Source organism: Typopeltis vanoorti, chromosome 18, assembly GCF_054136105.1.
Source record: "Typopeltis vanoorti isolate ZY-2024b chromosome 18, IOZ_Tvanoo_1.0, whole genome shotgun sequence".
NCBI classification, from domain to species: Eukaryota; Metazoa; Arthropoda; class Arachnida; order Uropygi; family Thelyphonidae; genus Typopeltis; species Typopeltis vanoorti.
This window is the reverse complement of record NC_143566.1, coordinates 14,030,655-14,053,663: the sequence shown is the minus strand read 5'-3', so window position 1 is coordinate 14,053,663 and position 23,009 is coordinate 14,030,655. Positions and strand designations below refer to the sequence as shown.

Here is a 23,009-nt window from a genome sequence, read left to right as displayed (position 1 = left end):
GTAAAATGTAAAACTGCTCGGTGATTTTTTTGGTCTAGTTTCCGGTGGTCCGATCAGTCGGTGCTTGATCAAGGTTTCCAAAGACAGAGCAGCAGCTCGAAAGCCACTTAGTTGCGACTTCAAATGAAAAATACCTCCTTAACTGATGCTTATTTCAACATTAATTCTGACAACGCAAAACAACACATGGAGTAATAGCTTGTATCTTGAATCGCCAGTTGTACAATAGCTCCATTAATTGTCATCCCAATGGTAAAATTGGGTATGTGTGTGTGTGTACTATTCATGAAGTATACTACTGAATTTATTATGCAAGTAGCCACATCTCTGTATGAATATGTTCAATCCCTGATTGAATCCCAGTATGAAAAGTAACCACATTAAAACTCGCCATTACACTTATATGCTAGATAACGTATGATTATTTTCCTTCGGAGACTTTCCCCCAAAGGCTAATATCCTATTAATGGGATTTACCAGGAAAGTATTACTAAACCTTGTATTTTTTTTTTTTTTTAATAACTACAACGGAAATCTGTCTTACGAAAATATAAATTATCACAAAGGTAATATAAATTAACTAACGCTGATATTGTAACAGCTTTCAATTTTTAATTCACATTTCGAGTAACGAAACAATAAATAAGAAAAGAGTGGAAAATATGTTTTAAAACCAAGAATAAATTATGTATAGCAAAATATTCGTAACTTATTTTAACATACTTAATTTTAACAAAAACACTTGGATATGATCCAAAAATTAAAGTTTAAATACATAGCTAGTGATTCATGTTAATATACCTTTTTTTAGTACTTCAAACACCAAGTCCACTTTGGTGGTATTCAAATACCGCCAAAGAGGAGTTGATAAACTAAATAAGTCCTACAATATAAGGGGAGAAATGAGTTTGGTTAAAAACAACAACAACAACAAAAAACACGAATGAAATTATCAAATTAGTGATATATCTGCTTTTAAAGATGATCCGCAATATTAAGTAAGAAATTCATCGGCGATATGGTTTTCTTCTTAAACAAGTTCCAAGAATTTGGGAAATGTGAGATATACCCAACCTACCTGAGGCAATATCGGAAATCCAAATAAGCCTAAATTCTGCCGATCTAATAGTCTTGGGAACATGGTAGTTGGCAAAGTAGCCATATTACAGTTTTTTTAGATTAGTTCTAAATTGAATATGTGCCTGAATAAACTGCACTATGAGATGAAAACTTCGGTAGTCCAAAGTGTAAATATCGCTCACTAATGTGTACCAATCGTCCTATACACGGAGACCTATCACTTACACCAGCCTATCAGGAAAGTGCGCTGTGGTACACCTCGGCAGACAAACAAAAATAGCAATTGCATCCGCCACAGGGAACTCTGAAATGAGCACAGCTGGAATGATGCCCCTGCCTAAAATAATCCAGAAAAGGAGTATGCACTTTTTAAAAAAAAAACTCTTCTCAAGGTTTCATATATCTTTTATCAGAGTGGTTAATTCGCGCTACAGAAACATCAGTTTTCTGAATGGCATAATTACTTTTTAGTTTTCTAAGTATATTTAATTCTTTAAAGTATTAAATTCTTAACGTCAAATTCTTTCAAAAATAAAAAATAAATTACAGTAAAACTCCTGTTTTACACTTTTCAGGGGACTGATGGAAAAAAAGTGCAATAGCAGGAAAGTGTAAATAGCAGGAAATGTAAAAAAACATTTAAAAAAGGCTAAAAGATGACTTACTGCTAGTATGTGAGTCTACATACTAGATTACAAAATTTAATAACTGAAAATAAATGAATTTACAATGTACATTTATCTATTTAAAAAAAAAATCTTTAATTGTTGATTGTTTTTTTTTTTCTGTTTGACTTAGCGCCAGATTGCTTTGCATTGAGTTCAATGCTTGACCTGTTTATTTACTATCGTGTTCAAAGTGGACACGGAGAGTCCAAGATCTTATGCTAAATGCACACGTGTTCCGGCATGCCAATTTACACGTCGCAGAATTGCCTCTTTTCTTCTACCGAAATACATTTTCTGTCTTTTTTCTCCATGTTACTAACATCGATAATCCACCACTGCAACTTGAAAGCAACTTTCACACGCTAAATTACGTTGCAGAAATTCTGCAATATCAATTCGTACTGTGATTGAAAAATCACGGTATCGCTCATCACTACAGTACTGCTGCATGCACGCAAGTCACCGTGATGGCGGAAACGAAACTACAGCCGAAAGCAACGCCACCTGAGAACAGAAATGCGCAGATTTCCGCTGAAATCGATTCGAAAATCGGTATTGCCACCGAGAAAAAAAAAAACGCAAATCACGGGAAATAACGTCCACGTCAAGTTGTTAATGGCGGGAAAACAATACATATGAGAATAGACGGGACCAACAGAAAATGACAGGAAAACGTAAATTGCGGGAACGTAAAAACGGGGTTTTACTGTACATTGAAAATGAAATTTATTAATTTCATTTTCAAAATAAAAAAAAAACTGCAGAGAAATAGTAATAAATATTTAATACTTGGAATACAAGTAGAATATATTTACGTCCCCCCTTCCCCCAACCAGGATGAAGCTCTGTCTCCTAAGAGGAACATAATACCCATTATAAATGGGTATCATTTCCTTGCTCTGCTCATATTCGCTTATAGTTTTGACTTGCAATCCAGTTAATATCATAACCGCTATCCTTGAAGAGAGAGACCAATAGTTTGAGACATTCCGGGTGATGGAACCCTAAAAATGACGTAACAAAAGGGGAATAATATCTACTCTTCGAAAGTACAGTACAGTCTTTGGCCATGTTCCAGTTCATATTTTTGTAAATATTTCATAAATATCAGTTAATAATACCAGTTGATAAAAAGGGATGCAAAAATTATCTTAATAATTATAAATTTCCCCTTTTCCGGTTTTTGCTAAAATGTTAGAGAAACTAGAAAAAAGAGTAATATTTTTTAGGAAAAAATTTCTGAAGAACCAGTTGGATTTAGACAGAAATTTACTGGACACGCACTTATTCATTACAAGATCAACAAAATAACTTTCGAATTTTTTTTTTTTTTTTTTGACCTACTGAAAAAAGAAAACACTAGAGGAGCTTCGGTAATAAAGAATGTCACTTTGCACACAAAACGGAAGAGAATCTATGATTGTGTATCTCCACTCAGCATGTACAGAAGGAAAAATATGCTGCAACAGCCTGGATGGCCGAGGAGGCAGCGTATTCGCTTTTCAACCAAACGGAACGTGGATTCCAATTCCACCACGGGATGGATGCTAATGAATGTCATTAAGTGGTAGATGAATTTCAAAGGCTGATATGAGACCACTATTGCCTACCGGAGGTCTGAAGTAGCTTGAAAAAAGTTCAATGTTTCGTTTTCAGAGCAGAGTTTCTATATTATCTTAACATATCCATCTACTAATACTAATGTACTATATAGTTTTACAATCTTTCCTGGATGGAATTCACAGTCTCTCTCTCTCTCTCTATATATATATATATATATCCCGAATATTTCACAAATCCTTTATATGCATAATCCTCAATATATCACTGGCCAATTTTAGTCGCAATTACAGAAGCCGCGTTCATCTATTCTATTGTTGAAATTATCATTTGCATCAATTGATACAAATTACATCAATGTTGAAAAACGGTCACAAAATCTTGCTCATTCCTTCGCTGAAATGGTCACTTCCTGTGGTGAAGTTCGATGTTAGCTTCGCTTTTCGCCAGAAAGGCCAAACGAGCTTTTCTACCCTTTGGTCTGAATCATTCTAGAACTAAATGAATCACTTTTTCAACTGAAGATGTGTTATTCGTTACAAGAAAGTAGCATAATTTTCGGTCCTTTAATCCGCGGGTTTTTCATTCAGCAAACCAGTCAGAAAAACACAAGCTCAATCAATAGACATAATATATTGGCTTCGCAGCTATGGTTTCTTCCGCCGTAATTTCAATGTACATCAACCCAACTAACTCGACAAATAACAAGGGGACACTAGTTTAAATCAGGAGATGGTTTTAGGATGGGGAGGGGAGAGGAGAATTTCATCCTCGACTTCTCATTCTCTCCCCGTCCTAAAACCATCACACCTAACAGACAAGATGTACACTGATAATACAACTTTCTGGTAACCTCTAAAACTAAACATGACCATACGATATGAAGAATATGCATCGTGGTTCGTCACTTCATATTACAGGACAAGCCGGTGTCTAATCATTGTGAGATATGCATAAGCAAAGTCAGAACAAAGCAGTGATTTAGAAAGTAATTGGCTTGTACGTAATAGCCTAACGTTACAGACGTTGTAGCAAACAAACAATATATATACAGGGTGTTCGGGATAAATTTGACAGTTTCGTAAGGAAAAAGAAAATCTTCTTTGTATCTATTAAATTTAATGAATTGACAAAAAAACATTACAGGCAGAGTTAATTACAATACTACCAACAAGATTTACTCAAAATAACCACCATTAGCATCGATCACAGCTTCAATTCTGCTTCGGAACCTCGAACAAGCTGATGCTACAGTCTCCCTGGGAAGGGCCGCAAAAACTGTTTTAATTTTATCCATTAACTGGGCTTTTGTATTACTGGAAGTGCGATTGGTGTCTTTTTCAACTGCGCCCCATACAAAATAATCCATGGGGTTAAGGTCTGGGGAGTTTGGAGGCCAAACATTTGGACTGGTGAAGTCGTAGAAATTTTCAGACAACCATTTTTGACTTTTCCCAGAGGTGTGGCAAGGGGCCGAATCCTGCTGCCATACATACGGCCTACCATTGTCTACCCTTGTTATCCAGGGCTTGACTACAGTTAGCAACTCCACGAACAAAGCCCGAATTCCAATGCCAGGGTTCTTCAACACCTGTTCCTGCAGATTTGCAAGGAATTCTGCTGTACGAACGCAATCAGATCGTCTGCTAGGGATCTTTCTTCTTGCTACATCCTCGTAGTCACCATTGCAAGTCTCTAGTTCATGCCTGATTGTTTTTACTGTATTCAGGGAGCATTGGGCAGCAGTCGTAATATCCTTATTTTGATGGCGGGCACAAATCATCATGATACAAGTTATTCTCTTCCATGATTCAGGTGGGTTCCAGCTATCCATCCTTTCTGACATCTTGTATATGAATGAAGAAGGGTCCAAACTTTTAAATGAAGAGAAGTGTGTGTTAATACATGTAACTTACGGAAAAATATAATTAATTATAAATATGTCAAATTTATCCCGAACACCCTGTATAATGCTTGGAAAAAAGTCAATGGACGCCATAGTACGAGGGTGGTCTGAAAAGTTCCCAGCCTCGAACATAGATAGCAACACTATCGCCAAGATTTGTATTTTTTTTCCTAAGACGGCACATTTGTCATAAGCATCCATGTGAAATTGCAAGTCATTCTATCATGTAGTTTGTTTTATACAGCTGTCTGAAGCAAAAGTGTTGTCAGTATCCCTTAAAATGGATAAAATTGAGTATCGTGCGGTTATAAAATTCTTTGTAAAAGGTTTAACGCCAAAAGAAATTCATTCGAAGTTCATAAAAGTTTATAGGCACTCATCTCCTTCGTTTTTGGCAATTAAGAAATGGGCTGCGGAGTTTAAATGTGGCCGTACTTGCCTTGAAGACAATTCACGTAAGCATGGCGCTGGAGCATCTCTGGAATAAATGTATTAGTCTTAAAAGTTAACAACACCAGAAAATCATTGATCAAGTGCACGATATGGTATTGGATGACAGGCGCGTCAAAGTGCGTGAAATTGCTGAGACTATAGGCATTTCAAAAGAACGTGTATGATATATTTTGCATGAAGAATTACAAATGAAAAAGCTTTGTGCAAGATGGGTACCGCACTTGCTCACAGCAAATCAAAAGCGCACTCACATGAAAATCTCTCAACAGTGCTTGGAGCGTTTTAACAATAAAACTGATTTTGCGTCGATTTATTACTTTTTTGACTGCTGTTTGGATTCTGATGAATCCAAACAGCAGTCAAAAGAATGGACTGAAGCCGGTTATTCAGTGCCAAAGAAGACAAAGTTGGTTCCATCAGCAGGAAAGGTCATGGCATCGGTGTTTTGGTTTGCTAAAAGCATTTTGTTTATTAATTATCTTGAAAAGGGTTAAACAATAACCAAGGAATATTATTCCGATCTTTTAACCAGACTAGACGAAAAAATTCGTGAGGAAAGATCCGGTTTGCAGAAGAAAAAAATCATCTTTCATCAGGACAAAAGGTGCTTTGGCAATGGAAATATTACGGGATCTGCACTATGAATTGTTGGAACATCCACCCTATTCCCAGATTTGACTCCTTTTTTCTTCTATCTCTTCACAAAACTAAAACTCTTCCTCGCTGGTCAGCGTTTTTCTTCGAATCAAGAGGTGATTGCAGCTGTAGAGGGGTATTTTGCAGATCTTGCTGAGAACCATTACACGGACGGGATAATGGCGCTGGAATAAATATATTAATCTTAAGGAAGATTATGTTGAAAAATAAAAATAATTTTGAAATTATAAATTCGTTTTTTCATTGTTAGGCCGAGAACTTTTCAGATCACCTTCATATAAGTAACAAACAGCCATGTGATCACCTTAATAAGATGTAGGACATTCTTTCGATGCGATGACTACAGCAATCCTACGGGGCATACTTTCCACAAGCATACGATAGTGCTCAATGGGAATTTTGAACGATTCTTCCTGTAGGCATGTAACGAGGTGCCAGACTATTGTGGGGGAGAACGTCACTTGACCTCACACGACGCTCCAGTTAATCCCACAGATGTTCAAATGGGTTGATATCCGGGCTCTGTGGAGGCATGTCAAGTGTGGTGACATTCATGCCCACAAACCACACAGTCACAGCAGCAGCCTTTGACTTGGTGCATTGTCTGCTGAAAGACAGAAAGGTCAATTCCGTAGAAATGCCACAAAGTAGGAAGCATTGCATTGTCCAATTTTCAGATATCTCTCTAAGTTCAATGTTCGTGGCATCACATAAGTCTGAAACCAAACAAACAAAAAAAAAAAAAAAAAAAAAACTCATGCCATCATACCGTCACCTCCAAATTTCATAGTTGGGGTTATGCTCTCTGGTAAGAGATGCTCACCGGGCACCTGTCACCTACTCAGTAGTGGGCGTAGCATTATTCGACGTCCCACAACACAGCTTTCCAAGCTTCTACGTCACACTGTACACGCTCTTTGCACCACTGAAGACGATGCTGCACGTTGGTTCGGGTTATGTGCGGCTTGCATATCGCGGTCCTACCATGGCAACCCATGTTGTGAGCATCGGTTATGAATCTTTTTGTCTAGATTCGTGTTCCAGTCGATGCCCGGAACTCTTTTGGCATTTAACATGCAGCCGAAGAATGGCGGTTTTTACACATTATCCTTCCCAGCACCCTACGGTCATGTTCAGTGAGTGCAGTGGGTCGTCTATTGTGAATTGCACTTGCAGTTGACTGTTTCCCTGCACTTCCATCTCAGTATGGTACCACTGATTGTTGCCCTGGGATGTCTCAATTTGTTAACAAGTTGCCAAACACATAGGCCTGCAATATGGTATCCTATCACAAAACCTGTTCCAAATAACGTCAGTACCCTTCTTGCAACCATTTCACCCGAACACAGTTGCACTCACTTGGGAGCATCATATTCCTTCACTTTATACACAAATTAACAAATACGTAACTCGTTACATGGCACGATGTACCTTGCCCACTGGAGTGTCCGTTGACCTCTTTCCGAGCAGTGTATATAAATTGTTTGTTAATTACAAGTGTACTCGGATCTGAGGGTACTCGCATGGGAAAAAAAAAAAAAAAGTTTGAAGAAAAAGTTCTGCTATCTTCGTTTAAAACGAGCTTTTTCACGTACAACTTAAAAACATTGTTATGGTTATTTTTCAAGTTCTTCCGAATGCAGGGCTAAGAGGCCCCTTCGAGAATTTTCTAAGCACACTCGTCCGGCAAATACCCCTGCAAAATTAAATGTGAAAAGTCATGGGAGGTACTTTTTTCGGTAACCGGAGTAGTTATTTCAAACAAAACCGAAACAAACAAACAAAACAAAAACAGGTATTTTCGTTGTCTGTAAAAATATATCAATATAAATCGCTTCATGGTCCACAACACTTCTGATAAAATGGAATCAAGTGGATAGTCCATGACAGTGACTGACTCTGCAGCCGTCCGTTTGCTTGCACGAGATTTTTTTTTTTTTTTTTTTTTTTTGTTCAGCGTTCCAATGTAACGATCAGGCGATAGGCATAAATTTGAATACTCTACACGTCTACAGGAGGAAGAGCTTTGCAAATTGCAGACGTGCACAGTCCGACATTCGAAAAATGCATCATTTGGCGATAAACGTCAATCGATAAAACGTTTGCTGCTGTCAGAAACTCGATTAGTGCGTAATGTTTCATGAAATGACATCGTCTCCTCACATCACATGCACCATTTCACTGTTCTAATTTAGAAATATCTAGTGACAAAATCGCAAGAGTTTATATGAAAGTGTGAGATAGACAAGGCACTGCGTGCAGGTTCATGTAGAAATGTTGAGTAGCAAATTAAATACCCCGCTCACTTGAAGACAACATAAATATCACATATCCGTGATGCAACCAGTGCACTGGGTTGCAATGTTCTGAGATTCGATGCAGGTGATTTTTAAATAGTATAGCCCATACTTAATTTCGCAGGTGAATTGCACTACTGAATTGCAGAAAAATCCCTGTGATTCCACTACCATATATTAAAGACAATATAACAGGTAAAATCTTCAGGCTGATTAACGATACCAAATATCTTGTCCTTTTCATGGATTCAAACCGTACTAGTGTTGTTCGCAATCAATGTATCAATCCAGCAACATACACGACAAGCCGAGAAACCTAAATCAAATCACCGCTGCGGGGAGAGGAAACTTTAGGAAGACACAAAATTAATTAAGGCGATCACTCGAAGGGAGAGTGTTGTGGTTTATCTATTTCGCAGGATTCAACCCTCCCCCCCCATTTTCAGAAGAAAAAAAATCCTTTACGTATGGAAAAAGATAAACTATCTTCAGTTGAAACACCCAACTGAACTAATAACTAGTGTTCGCTCATTCTTCTGACTGCCTCAATAAGTTTGACGAGTGTGAGAACTGGCAGAATTTAAATATTTTCACAAAAGTGCAATTAGAATCTAACAATTTGAAGCGCTTTTCTTATTTTCGGAAGTGGTTCAAGTAATACAGAATCACCCTTATAATTATACAGGTTAGATGTTACAGTCGGTATATTATATCTCTCAATTTCATATTTTTCTGTCAATTTACATGTGTATTATACTCCTTGCGCCGCTTTGATAGAATTCAAATCTATATAATTTTCAAAAAAAAAAAAAGGGGGGGACCTCCAATCGTATAGCTGATGAAATAATTATTTCATCAACTATACGATTTCATCAACTACATTACGCCAGTTGCGTAATGTAGTTGATGAAATAATTATTTCATCAACTACATTTCAGGAAAAAGACGCATCCCCGTCTTTTTCCTGATCGGTTTCTGTTTATAAAGTCAAACATATCTACGAACATACTTCTTTCTATAGTGGATAACTAAGCATACCGTTACAAGTATAGAAAGAAGTATGTTCGTAGATATGTTTGACTTTATAAACAGAAGCCGATCAGGAAAAAGATGGGGTTGCGTACAGTACTCATCAAAGAGTTCAGCTGAGGGAGAGTGTTACGTTACCTTAGTGATTGAAGTAGTGGTAATATTTTGAGCCAGTTGCGTAATGAGATATGCAAAACATTATTAATGAGGTATTTTGATGCGTTTTTTGTGGATCGGAGAACAACACAACCGCTAGTAAATTTTTGGAGCAACTTCGCAAGTTATCTAAAGCAATATTTACCTGAAACTACTGGAGGGGATAGACCTTGAATTTCATCCGTGAAAAGGAAAATTTAAGAGTAAAGAGAAAAAGGATAGGAAGTATTGAGTTGGAATTTAAAAACTTATTCTGAGGAGAATTAAAATAAAACTTATAAGAGAATTAAGAGGTATCAGCTCGGAAACAAATTGAAAGATGGGTAATACTCAAGGATATCCAGCATAACTTAATATTTAAATTTATTCAAAAAAGTTAAATTTCGCAATAAATCTAGGATCAGCTGGGCAAATCAAGTTCTCAAAGAAATACGCTGTAAAAAGTTATGGGTTGAGTTAAGCTGTTGCTTGGAATTACAACGGAAGCAACTAAGCCTATGATGCAAGTATATTATTGTCTGTCTGTTAATTTCATGAATGGGCCGGATTGTCTGTTTTGCTGGATGAAAAACTCTTCCACCTTCGTATGAGGCTGGCTAAGTCACCATCAGTTGAAAAGTCATTATAAAGTGATCTTTGATAAAGATCAATTGTTAAGCATGGCACAGTTTCATTAAGCAGATCGACTGTGACAAACTTGATCTTTCTTTCTTTTGGTGAAGTGAGTCTTTATCTGGATTTCAGCAAAACTACTGTAAGCGTTCCGCATAAGAACCAACTTGGTCATTAAAATGCTGCAAACAAATATGAATTACCTGGTGAGATGGGAGGGAAATTGATTGACAGGTACATAGCGGCGGATCGTCGGGTGATTATTAGGAGCAAAGTGTCACAGAGTTCGCTGTTAGGACCTGGTTGTTTAATATATTCATAAATGATTTAGGATAAAGTTTAGCGTAAAGTTTCTCTCTTTGCTGATGATGTCAAGCTGTGGAGTAGTAAGTTGTTCGGATGACTAGTTCTTTACAGGATATTAAAAGGCGGAAAGCGGAAGGGAAGCGATGGTAAAAATTAACTGTAGAGAAATGTACCAATATGCAATCTGTTAAGGTAGTATTAAATGGATACAAGAGGTGATGAGTTGAAGACGGTTATTGTATACAAAGTATACTGTGTTAAATTTTTACAAAAAAATTTAACACAGTATACTTTGTCTTTACAAGAAAAAAAAAATACTGTTATAACATAATCTTAATTTTATAAAACGTGTGGAAAGCATACGATGTATAAAATAAATTTAAATGAAAGAAACGCGAAGTTCTAACAATAAAAAGTTAGTTTCTACAATGGACTGGTCAAGATTGGTGTCATCATCATATGTTCGCTGAGCATCCACAGATGCCGTATGGCCACACCAAGCCTCGCCATGTAGTCCTGTTGTATGCTTTTCTGGAGGCTTCAACTCTCTGAAGATTAGTCACTCCACAGTCATTGAAGGTCTACCCCACCCTCTTTTTCCAGGCCCTTTGCCTTCTATTACTATTCTGAGAAGTCCTCCTTCCATCCTTTCAACGTGTCCAAAATATTTTAACTTTCTTCAGTCGATATCCTTAAGGAAGCTTAAAGTTCTACTGATCTTTTCTAACACTACATCTCAAAAGCAGCTATCCTTTGCTCATCCGACTTCTTTAGAGATCTGTGTCACTAAGGGCAAAACTTGGTTGTTCTGACAGTGTAAATATATCACGTTTAGAAATCACCGTGGTAAAATCTTTATACATTTCTTGGGAATGGCAAAAGTATACTATTAAAGCATAAGGAAATGAGGTACAAGATATAGAAAATACATATTATCCCCTAATTAGACAACCCGTTATTACGATTTTGGCAGAGACTGGATATAAGTTGAATGGACAGGCTAAAGAAAGGTAATGAATACAAAGATTTAGGTATTTTTGGTTGATTCTTATCAACCTTGTTAAAGACTTCACTTGCAGAAGGAAATCATGATACCTTATATTAAATCTCTAGCCTGGCAATACTGGATGACGACTCATAACTTCACTCACCTAGATTTTTAATGTTTGTCAAGACTTTAAAACAGATGCATTAATCGAATATAATAACCCATGGGAAAAAGTATAACTCGTTCCTCAAATTCCTTTTTTGACCCTTAATTTTTTTATAAACGAATTAGGGTATGTCTCATGGCTTAGTTAAAGGAAAACCATGAAGCTGAAAGACAATAAAACATATTCAGAATATAAATTTATTATTCTGCTTCTTAACAAAGAATTCAGTTTGAAGAATTCAAACGTAGTTTGGCGAGTTTTTTCTTTTTTTCATACAACTGACTGTATGGCCCTATTGCCTCTTCTGCAAATTTTACTGGCTCTCTCTCTCTCTCTCTTCACCAGGGTCAGTCTCTAAGCATTGCTGCTTAAAAACTTCGATTGTACGAAGACTATTTTCAAATTGTTTCTGTGAAACCTCTTTGGGCTTGTCAGTAATTAAATTTTCTTCAGATTCTTTGGGATCTTGCCGCTGTGCATCTAAATTTAGCAGGTCGGAATCACTCAATTTCTCAGAATGAGATTTAATTGACTTAGATTCATTTGCACAATGTGGAAGAATGTGCTTCCAAACAGCTCGCATATTGCTAGAAGTAATTTCATTCGACTTTGCGACTTTATAACCAGGCTGAGATTTCTCTGATTTGGCCAGAAAAGTCTTGGAAGGCATTCACTTCCAAAAAGCCGGTTTCATCGACATTAAATATTTATTGGTCAAAATAGCCCCCTTCGTCCACAATTTTCTTCAAAATCTCTGGATAATTTGCGGCCATTTCCTTATCTGTACTTGCAGCTTCGCCTGTGATTAGAACATAATGTAGGCTATTTCTCTTTATGAAACGTTCAAACCAGCCAAACATTAGCGTTCTATTTATTAAACAGACATTAAGTTTAGAATATCTAAGTTCATTTGAAAAAATTTCTGTTTTTCAGTATAATTATTTTTATTTTATAGAAAACTTTCTTAAAAATAAACTTAGTTAAATTTTTGTTTTATGCTATACCTTTTTTAATTTTGTTAATACTCTACGTACATTTTTCCAACTGTTATACAAGCAAAATAGTTACACTTTAAAAACTACAATGTTCGTAAAAGAAAAGCTAAATTTTCCGACCTGCAATAAACAAACACATCCCAGAAGACAGATTGATTACCCCATTGTCTGAATGGATTCTCCTTTTTCTGACATGCACAGAAGTGTCGAGGGACCTCTAATCGGTGGGCGAACTATGTCCCACTGTACACGCTCTTTGCACTACAGAAAACGATGTTGCACGTTAGTTCGAGTAATGTGTGGCTTGCATATTGCGGTCCTGAGCATCGGTTATGAATCATTTTCAACCTTTCAAACTTTCACCGGACGATGAAATTTATCTACGTTAAATAAGGATGTCAACTAAAATGCAGATTCGTGTTCCAGTCGATGCCCGAAACTCTTTTGGCAGTTTTTACATATTATCCTTCGCAGCACCCTACGGTCACGTTCGGTGAGTCGTCCACTTCGAATAGCACTCGCAGTTGACTGACTCCCATCTCAGTATGGTATCACTGGTTGTTGACCTAGGATGGCTCAATTTGTTAACAATGCCGAACAGATAGGGCCTGCAACTATTCCGTCAGTTCCCTTCTGGCAGCCATTTCATCCGGACACAGTTGCAGTCACTTGGGAGCATCATATCTTTCAATTTATGCACACTACAAACACGTGCCTCGTTACATGGTACGATGTACCTCGCCCATGGAGATGTGCGTTAAATTCTTTCCAAGCAGTGTATATGCCACCATGGTTGGCCGAGTTGATAAAATACTTGCTTTCAAACAGGTCGTGGGTTCGAGTCCAATCGTGAGCATAGGTACTAGTAAAAGCTTGCTCTGGATGAACTTGTATAGCTCCTTTAGTTTATAAGGTTGTCTTAAAAATTAACCCCCCCCCCGTTTCACCTAGATATTAGTAAAATTAAAAATAAATAAAAGGAGGCGAGAAATGGAAGAGTGGATAAATTATGATTGTGAACCAGTCACATACAACATTGCGAATTCCGTGTCTATCGATTTGGCGACGGTGGTGTTTGTACTATGGTATATACTAACCCACAGTTTTTCCCCCCTTCTTCCGGTGACAATAATAGTGCTGTATATCAAATTTTAAACGTTGACAAGTGAATGCTAGACTTGAAAGCAACATGTCAATTTATTTTGCTTTATTTATTTAATTTTGCCAGATATTACTTTTTAATATGAATTTCACCCAGAAAGGTTGTAAATGTATCGTACGTTAGTGGGCTAAAGATTAGATAATCCGATCTGTTCTAAACAAACAAGGAACTTTTCCAAGCTATTTCAGTTCTCCAATAAGCAGGTTGATGTGGTAACACCGGCGATGAAATTTATCCACGTTAAATAAGATGTCAACTAAAATGAACACCTTCATTACATGGACTTACTTCATTCAACAAGCACATGAGAAGATATTCTCTCCATTATAAATGAACTTAAATTATTTATTTGGGAAGAGGAGGAGAGAACAGCAAATCCTTGAATAGGTGTAGTAATTTATCTTCAAAGATCTGAAACGTCCATTTTGAAAGAAAACCTAACCAAAGTGGCTTACAGAGTTGTTCAGCCTTTTCTCTCTCTCTCACACACAGAGAGAAAAAGACCACTTCTATAAAGCATTTACCTTAACTCTCTTTTACTATCTCTCAATAACAGCCGTAATTAAGGTGTGTGTGTGGAGGGGGGGTACTAATAGACTATCACGCGGGAAGATTAAAAAAAGCCAATTTTCTGAAATTCATGCGCTTTCTGGCTTCACAAAAACACTGCTAGAAATAAGAAAACTTCCATGTTCTTCCGACTATGATATGAAATGTTCTTTAATATTTATACACATACACTGGCTTTTTCTGTGATGAAACGCCGTACCGGCACCTCTATTAAACAATGATGTGACACAACGGATACAATGCATTTAGAAATTTCTAACATTTGGTACTTTTTTAAACATTTCCGAAAAAAATAAGCTTAGTTATTTAATCAAATCTGCATTTTTCGCTAAGTCTATTTGTTAAGATATTTGCTGTAACTATTTTTAGAATTTTAAATTACTTTCATGTTTATATATTAACACGTTCACGCCAGGCCGCGTCTCGCGCAAGTTACGACTCAAGCAGGACTGCATTTTAGTGAGTGCTATGATCAACTTTTACGTTGTTTGATTTGAGACTAGACAGTATAGTGTTCATTCCAGTTTCTAATTACACGGAATATTCTGATTACTTTTTCACTAAATATACAGTATACACTGACTGTAACTGATTTTTTTAGTGCAACAATAAAACTTTATTTTCCTTGCAGCTGTTCAGTATGGTGGCTGTTGGATGTTTTCCACTTATATATTCGTTTTCATTCTGGTACCAAACTACCAATATATATATATAAGTTGTTGAGTGCTTTCTTTTTGTGTGTGTGTGTGTGTGTGTGTGTGTGTGTATATACAGAAAAAAAAGAAAGCACTCAGTTGAGTGCTTTCTTTTTGTGTGTGTGTGTGTACACACACACACACACACAAAAAAAAAAAGAAAGCACTCAACTGAGTGCTTTCTTTTTTTTCTGTATATACACACATTTTCTGTATATACTTTTTGTGTGTGTGTGTGTACACACACACACACACACAAAAAGAAAGCACTCAACAACTTCTGGTGTCCTGCATCAAAGTCAAGTACAACACGAATCCATTTGTCCCTTCCCCTTGCGAACATGTTCAAATAAAACATTTCTTGGGTTTTATTCAACTTTCGCAGATGTTCTCTTTATCTAAGAGGTAATACAAAAATTGTCTTGGACCATTAAGTACAAAATGAAATTAATTACTAGTTTCTTTTCACCTTTCACAGTTAAGAAATTAAAAACAAGCGAGACATGAGTGAAGAGTTAACTACAGAGACTGTATAAAAGACTTTCTGTACCTGATAGTTCCGTGTCAAACAGCAGTCAGGTTGCTTGGATTGTTGATAAGATAAAATAAAATAGAGTAAATAATAATAAATACTTCGCTGTTAAGTATAACTGGCTAAATTATCGAAATAAGAGACTCGGGTGAGTATTATATAAACAAATTAACCTACCTGCAGTGGAAAAGAAGATGGACATGACGATTTTTAAGGAATGGACAAATAATGAATGAATTTGCTTATTTTGGCGAAAGTATACAGCACAGTTACGATCTCAAAACATCATACTATGAAGTAACAATACAGGTAAATATTTTTTAATATTCAATTTTTCCTGATATCAAAGAATGAGTACGGCACCTATTTTTATAATAATAAAAAACCACAACACACACACACAAAAAAAAAAAAAAACTATACTGTATATAAGATGCGTGTGTATGAGAAAATGTCAAAATTTAACCAGAGTTGTCGTTGTTGCCTGTTACAAAAAGGCATAATCAATGGAGCGTTCGTTTGGGATTGTATATTGACAGCTTTTTCATGTAAGATTCTAAGGGATGATATACTAATTCCTGATAAGAAATTAAGGTAATAATCTCTTAACCAAACCTAAATTTATTCCATTTCGCACTAGAAAACGTTCAAGTATGGCTAAGCAAATAATGCGGCCATTGTTACTGCGCGATCATCATTCGGAAATCATCTGCAGGAAAAGTATAAGCAGAATTTAGTTTCGTAGCTTGAATTTCAATAAGCTCAAAAAGTAAGGAGTATTATATATATATATATATATATATATTATGACAGATGTAAACGGATTCTCAAACAAGTATTCTTCACAGAAATGTATCTGTAAATCAGCGTGTAAATCACTAAGTAACTGAAGCATCGAAAGAAAACCGACTTTTCGAACGCGTGTATTGGTGTGACTTACCATCGGCACTTTTTAAGTTCAAACCATACTTGAAACGTTAAACAATTTACTGCTTTGTTTCTCAAGCACGAGCATAATAGAAAAGTTTATTGATAGCAATTTTTTTATTTCTTTTTACTACAAACATACTGTTCTCCAGAAGTCATCTATGGTGACAAATCTTCAGAAATGTTAAACTGTTCGGATGAATGTGTACCAATAACAGTATTCTACATATTTTATTACTGAAAGGATATGACATCGAACAGTCTGATTGGCCAACAGACTGCTCTCCAATCAACAGGATATGGGTTCGAATCACACTATGGACATTGATCATTGCGGAGTACCATGTTTGGTTCTCTAGGGCAGTGCTTCCCAAACTTATGGATGTAAAGGCCCCTTTGGAAAAATTAAAAAATTTCACGCCCCCCCCCATCGAAAAAAAAATTGTAATACAGACATATATTATTATAATATTTATTGTATTTATATTCAATACAAAACATACACAGTGAATATTGCAAAAATCAAATGCAAATATTACATTTTTAGCATTTTACATACACACTTGACATGGCACACTTAGTCCTAAAACACTTTAAATTTGATTTGATTATTTCACGGCCCCAAGGGGGCCGCGACCCACAGTTTGGGAAGCGCTGCTCTAGTGCACATTTCCACATTATTTAACCTACTCCAAGTACTAATGCACTGTAAGTTTACAACTTTAGTGGATGGGATGCATTAAAAAAAAAGTTTCTTATTCCATCCCCGCACTGCTCCCGATTTTTTTGGGGGGGAAAGGGATGAAAAAACGACTAATACAAACTTGATTAAATGATTTTTCATCTACTTTAAGTGCCGAATCATTAGTAATCTACTACCTTCCATAACGTCATGTAAACGTCGGTAACTTTATAAAATATGATTCCACACGCAGCTTGTTCCAGCATAATTTATCTACAACACAGAGCTTCATATTTAGAAAATAAATATATTTTTCACCGAACAACTTCCCCGAGAGGAACCAACGATTCCGGACAGTGCTGTGCGATTAGAAATTAATAAAAGATGGAAATTTTTTTTTTCTCTCTGTAGGATCGTACCGAAATGCATCATTTTACGAATCTTCAGAAGTTTTAGAGCAAACGCCTCTAATTTTTTTTTTTTTTTTTAGTACTGTGGGTTGGCTCAAGGTTAAATAAGATCCTGAAACTCTTTCAGAGTTCAAAAACATGGTACTTTCTCCAGCCGCTCCAATAAGCAGCATGGTAGTGCTCTAGCACCGAGCGATCATCATCGACTACTTGAACCTGGTAAGAAATGGATATTTCATCACGGACGAAGCTTTTTAAATATTTCTCAACCCAGTTTCAACAATTCTTTAGATAAGTAATTATTTACATGCACTAGATATTCTAAATCAATTTTTAAATAATTTCCGGTTCTTTATGAAAAATACAAGTGACAGGGGGAAAAAACACCATTAACAGTAGCATTTAGAATAACTATATGTCGACGATCAAATTTCTTATCATCGCTGATGTTTGGCAGGACACCACCAGTAGCTTAAGAAAGCTGTCAAGTCAAATTCACATCCAAGATGACAACAGAAAAATGGTAACGAAGGCATGCCGCAGCAGCTGTGCTACTGCGCACGTGAAAAGGAAGTACGACATATGGTTTAGACCACATACAGCGATGTATCAGGACGAGGGGAGGGATAAAATATAAATAAAAGTGAAATTGGGTACATTTTCCTTCGATTCAAAATTTCTATTTATTCACATAAAACCGTTTATCTTCTCTGGGGGTTCATATCAATAAATATAAATACTGCATATATTATATTATATAGTTGGAAAATAACGCATTCAACTATTCCAAATTATGTAATACACATGTAATATATGCAGCGTATGTGTTTATCTAATTTTCATCGCTGGTGTTTCTGTTTACAGCAGAAATTTCTGAACTGTTTCAAGAAAACTCCGCATGACTTGGTTTGACACAGCAACTTGAGATTTAAATGTTTTTATGATATCGTTGAAATAAATTAACACTAAAACAATAAAAGTAAAGGAAAATAAATAACATTTATGCGAATAAGCGATTTGATAATTTCGGGAAAAATTATTTATAATAGAAATCTGATGGAATTATTAAATACTACATACGGTAGACAAATTTTTTATATATATACTGTATATACATACATTCTGAGAATCATAAAATATCATATACGAGGGTGGTCTGAAAATTTCTCGGCCTCGACCATAGATGGCAACACTATCGGCAAGATTTTTTTTTTCCAAGTTGGTACTTCTGTCATAAGCATCCATGTGAAATTGCAAGTCATTCTATTAAGTAGTTTCATATATATATATATATATATATACACACCGCTGTCTGAAGCAAAAGTGTTGTTTGTATCCCTTGAAATCGATAAAATTGAGTATCGTGCGGTTATAAAAATCTTTGTTAAAGAAGGTTTAACGCGACAAGAAATTCATTCGAAGTTCCTAAACGTTTGTGGACACTCTTCTCCTTCGTTTTCGACAATTAAGAAATGGGCAGTCGAGTTTAAACGTGGCCGTACCAGCACTGAAGATGATCCACGTGAAGGACGTCCAAAGAGTGTAACAACACCAGAAATCATTGATCAAGTGCACGATACGGTATTGGATGACCGGCGAGTCAAAGTGCGTGAAATTGCTGAGACTCTAGGCATTTCAAAAGTACGTGTAGAATATATTTTGCATGAAGAATTGCATATGAAAAAGCTTTGCACAAGATGGGTGCCGCGTTTGCTCACAGCAGATCAAAAACGCACTCGCATGAAAATCTCTGAGCAGTGCTTGGAGCGTTTTAACAAGAATAAAACTGATTTTGTGCGTCTAATTATTACTATGGATGAGACTTGGATTCAACATTACACACCACAATCTAAACAGCAGTCAAAACAGTGGACAGAAGTCGGTTGTTCAGCGCCAAAGATGACAAAGTTGGTTCCATTAGCAGGAACGGTCATGGCATCGGTGTTTTGGGATGCTAAAGGCATTTTTTAATTAATTATCTTAAAAAGGGTAAAACAATAACCAGGGAATATTATTTCGATCTTTTAACCAAACTAAACGAAAAAAAATCGTGAGAAAAAACCTGGTTTGCAGAGGAAAAAAATCATCTTTGTGGGCAGGAACAATGTCCCTGCCCACAAAGGTATTTTGGCAATGGGAAAATTAAGGTATCTGTGCTATGAATTGTTGGAATATCCACGCTATTCCCCAGATTTGGATCCCTCTGACTCTATCTCTTCCCAAAACTAAAACTCTTTCTCGCTAGTCACCGTTTTTCTTCGACTCAAGAGGAGATTGCCTGTAGAGGAGTATTTTGCATATCTTACTGAGAATCACTACAGGGATGGGATAATGGTGCTGGAGCATCTCTAGAATAAATGCATTAGTCTTAAGGGAGATCATGTTAAAAAATAAAAATAATTATGAAATTATAAATACGTTTTTTCATTGTCAGGCCGAGAACTTTTGAGACCACCCTCGTAAAAACACTTCACTTCAGAACTGCACCAATTATTTTTTAATATGTGAGAAAAAATGATAGATGTTTATTAATACAGCATACTACAGGAAGAAATAAACACTCATAACAATAACAGTATATAATCGGGTCACCAATTATTATTCAGAAAATTAATATATTTCAAATAGCAATTTAATTTTCCTTATTGGCCATTCCTTTGACGAGGCTGTTTAATATGAGTCTCAGAACAGGGAAGATTATGCAGGAATGGAAGGAATGTATCGTAATTCCATTGCACAAGGGTGGTACAAAGACTGATGTATCCAACTATCGACGAATTATTATCTCAGGAGTGGTGGTGAAGATTTTGGAAAAATTGGTTATGTCTCGCATTCAGAAATGGGTTGACAGTGAATCTCTACTTTGCACTGAACAACATGGGTTTGCTAACGGACACCATGATACTTTTGGATTTGCTAAGACTTTTGACACAATACAGCATGATAGACTGTTGCATAAATTGGAGAAAATGGGTTTGGGTTATAGAATATTAGCATGGATAAGAGGATAGCTGAAAGATATCAAAAAGTAGTATACAAGGGATGTGAGTCTGCAAGAAGGCAAAACAAGTAGTGTACCGCAAAGATCAGTACTTGGTCCACTGTTATTCAATCTGTACGTTAATGATGCTCACCATCACTAGTATTTTCACAGCCAATCACAATGCATCCATACCCAAAGATCAAAAATGATAAGTGTTTACATATCATGTTATGCAATCCTTCTTGAAAAGGGGGGTTGCATAACCTCCATGCAGTGAAAACCCTACAGCCTGAGCAACCAAGTGGATTCAATCCTCAGTGGAAAGCTTAGTCAGGTACAGATGAGAGATTGGATATGATTTAAGGTCACAAACAACATACTCTAGACCAGCTGCTTAGGTGCTTCCTAGACAACTATGACAACCTATGCAGCTGGATGCAGACTTTCTAGGAAAAACCTAAAACTAACTGCTCAATATATAAATAATAAATAGTCAAGAAGTGAAAATTTATTTTAATCTTGGTTTTGGAATCCTTTTGTCTTAATATTTACTAGAAAAAAGTTAGCATCTCTATTAATGGTTTGGATAACATGATCCAAGGAACATTAAATGTTATATAAATATTATACCCACATCCCTAAAGAATCATGCAAGAAAGCATTCTATAACTCCAAACAAAATTTTATGCAAAAGTTTGATAATCTTAATTAAAAGTAGAGAGTAAATTTTCCACTCCACAGCCTGCATTAAAAATGGGTAGTCAACTAGTTAACCCATCCTGCTTTAAACTCCTTCAAGATGAAATGTTTTATCTCAGGTCACAATTTCTCTATCACACCTAAGAAAAATCCTTATGCCAATTTCATGCTGCAAACTGAAAGGAACCTAAGTAACCTTCCTTCTGATTCAGAGCACAAATTATGTTTTGAAGTGGCTCACATTTTATATCGTGCAAAATTGTGACAGTTAAGCATTCCTAGGTCTGAAATAAAAGCTTTATGCTTCCTAAAGAACGACCACAATATTATGATTTCAAAAGCAGACAAGAGAAATTGTACTCTTATAATGGATTCATCTCAACATAATTGTAAAAATTATCATTCTTTTCTGAGATCGCTCTACGTACAAACCTATTATTAAAGAACCCACCAAATCATAAATAAACAAAATTAAATCAGCTGCTAGACAACACAAATTCATTGGATACTAACATTGTCAAAAAGTTAAAGATAGTTCATGCCAGAACACAGACTATGTGGACTGCCAAAAATACGCATAATAGGTATTCCTTTGTGGCCAGTAGTCAACTGTATCAGCTGTCCAACATATAAATTGTCCAAATATTCATGTAACCTGATCTCTAATAAATGAGAAAATCTCCTTACATAAAAAATATTGCAGATATCATTGCTAAACTGAGAGAGCACCACCTTTGTTGTTCAGACATCATGGTGAGCTTTGATGTTGTTTCCCTCTTCACCAATTCCATTAGATATCACTACCCAACCACTCCCTAAAGACTTTCCTGCTGACATCTTTAAATTATTCGACTTTGCTATAATTTGATATTTTTCCTGGCAAGGTAATTTATACAAGTAGGTAGAAGGTTGTGCCATGGGCTCTCCCTTGTCACCAACTTTTATTAATTTATTTTATGGAACACTTGGGAGAATGGCTCTTAACTACTCACCACTTGTCCCCCTACTTGTTTTGTTATGTTGACAATGTGTTTGTTACTTGGCCATACACAAATGAAGAATTAGACAGTTTCTTTGATAAAATTAACAACTTTTTCCTAGAATAAAATTTACATTAGAAAAAGAAAACAATCAGCTTTTCTGTTTATAAGAAGCTCACAGTCAGCAGAAGATACATTCTTCAGGACTCTATGCACCATCCTTCACAAAAACAAAACTTGTCAAGACTCTTGCCCTTAGGACACACACGATCTGTATCCCTGAAGACACACTCAGGCTAGAATTACAATCCATAAAAGACAACATGATTATAATTGGATATCTTCCAGCAAAAATACAGCACAAGCACATCTTGGAATTATTCTCCTACTAACAGTTGATATCTAAGAGAATTTCCTTCTTTACATACAAGGCATTTCTGAATTGTTTGAAAGTTGTCTCAATTCCAGACAACTTTCAAACCACCAAACAAGATTT

At 36.1% G+C, this 23,009-nt stretch overlaps 1 protein-coding gene across 3 annotated transcripts in view; it reads right to left on the bottom strand.

Annotated features, from left to right (window-relative positions):
- The window catches only part of LOC150096500 (RNA binding protein fox-1 homolog 3-like), a 247,540-nt gene that overhangs the window by 192,584 nt on the left and 31,947 nt on the right, over positions 1–23,009 (bottom strand). Inside the window, exon 1 of one of the 3 annotated variants that reach the window (XM_090408156.1) lies at positions 1,079–1,325. The exons of the other annotated variants lie outside the window; for them this stretch is intronic. Coding sequence (XP_090264282.1) covers positions 1,079–1,162 — 84 coding nt within the window. The 5' untranslated portion in view covers positions 1,163–1,325. Of the gene's footprint in view, positions 1–1,078; positions 1,326–23,009 lie in introns of those variants that run through there. 3 annotated transcript variants of the gene reach the window in all.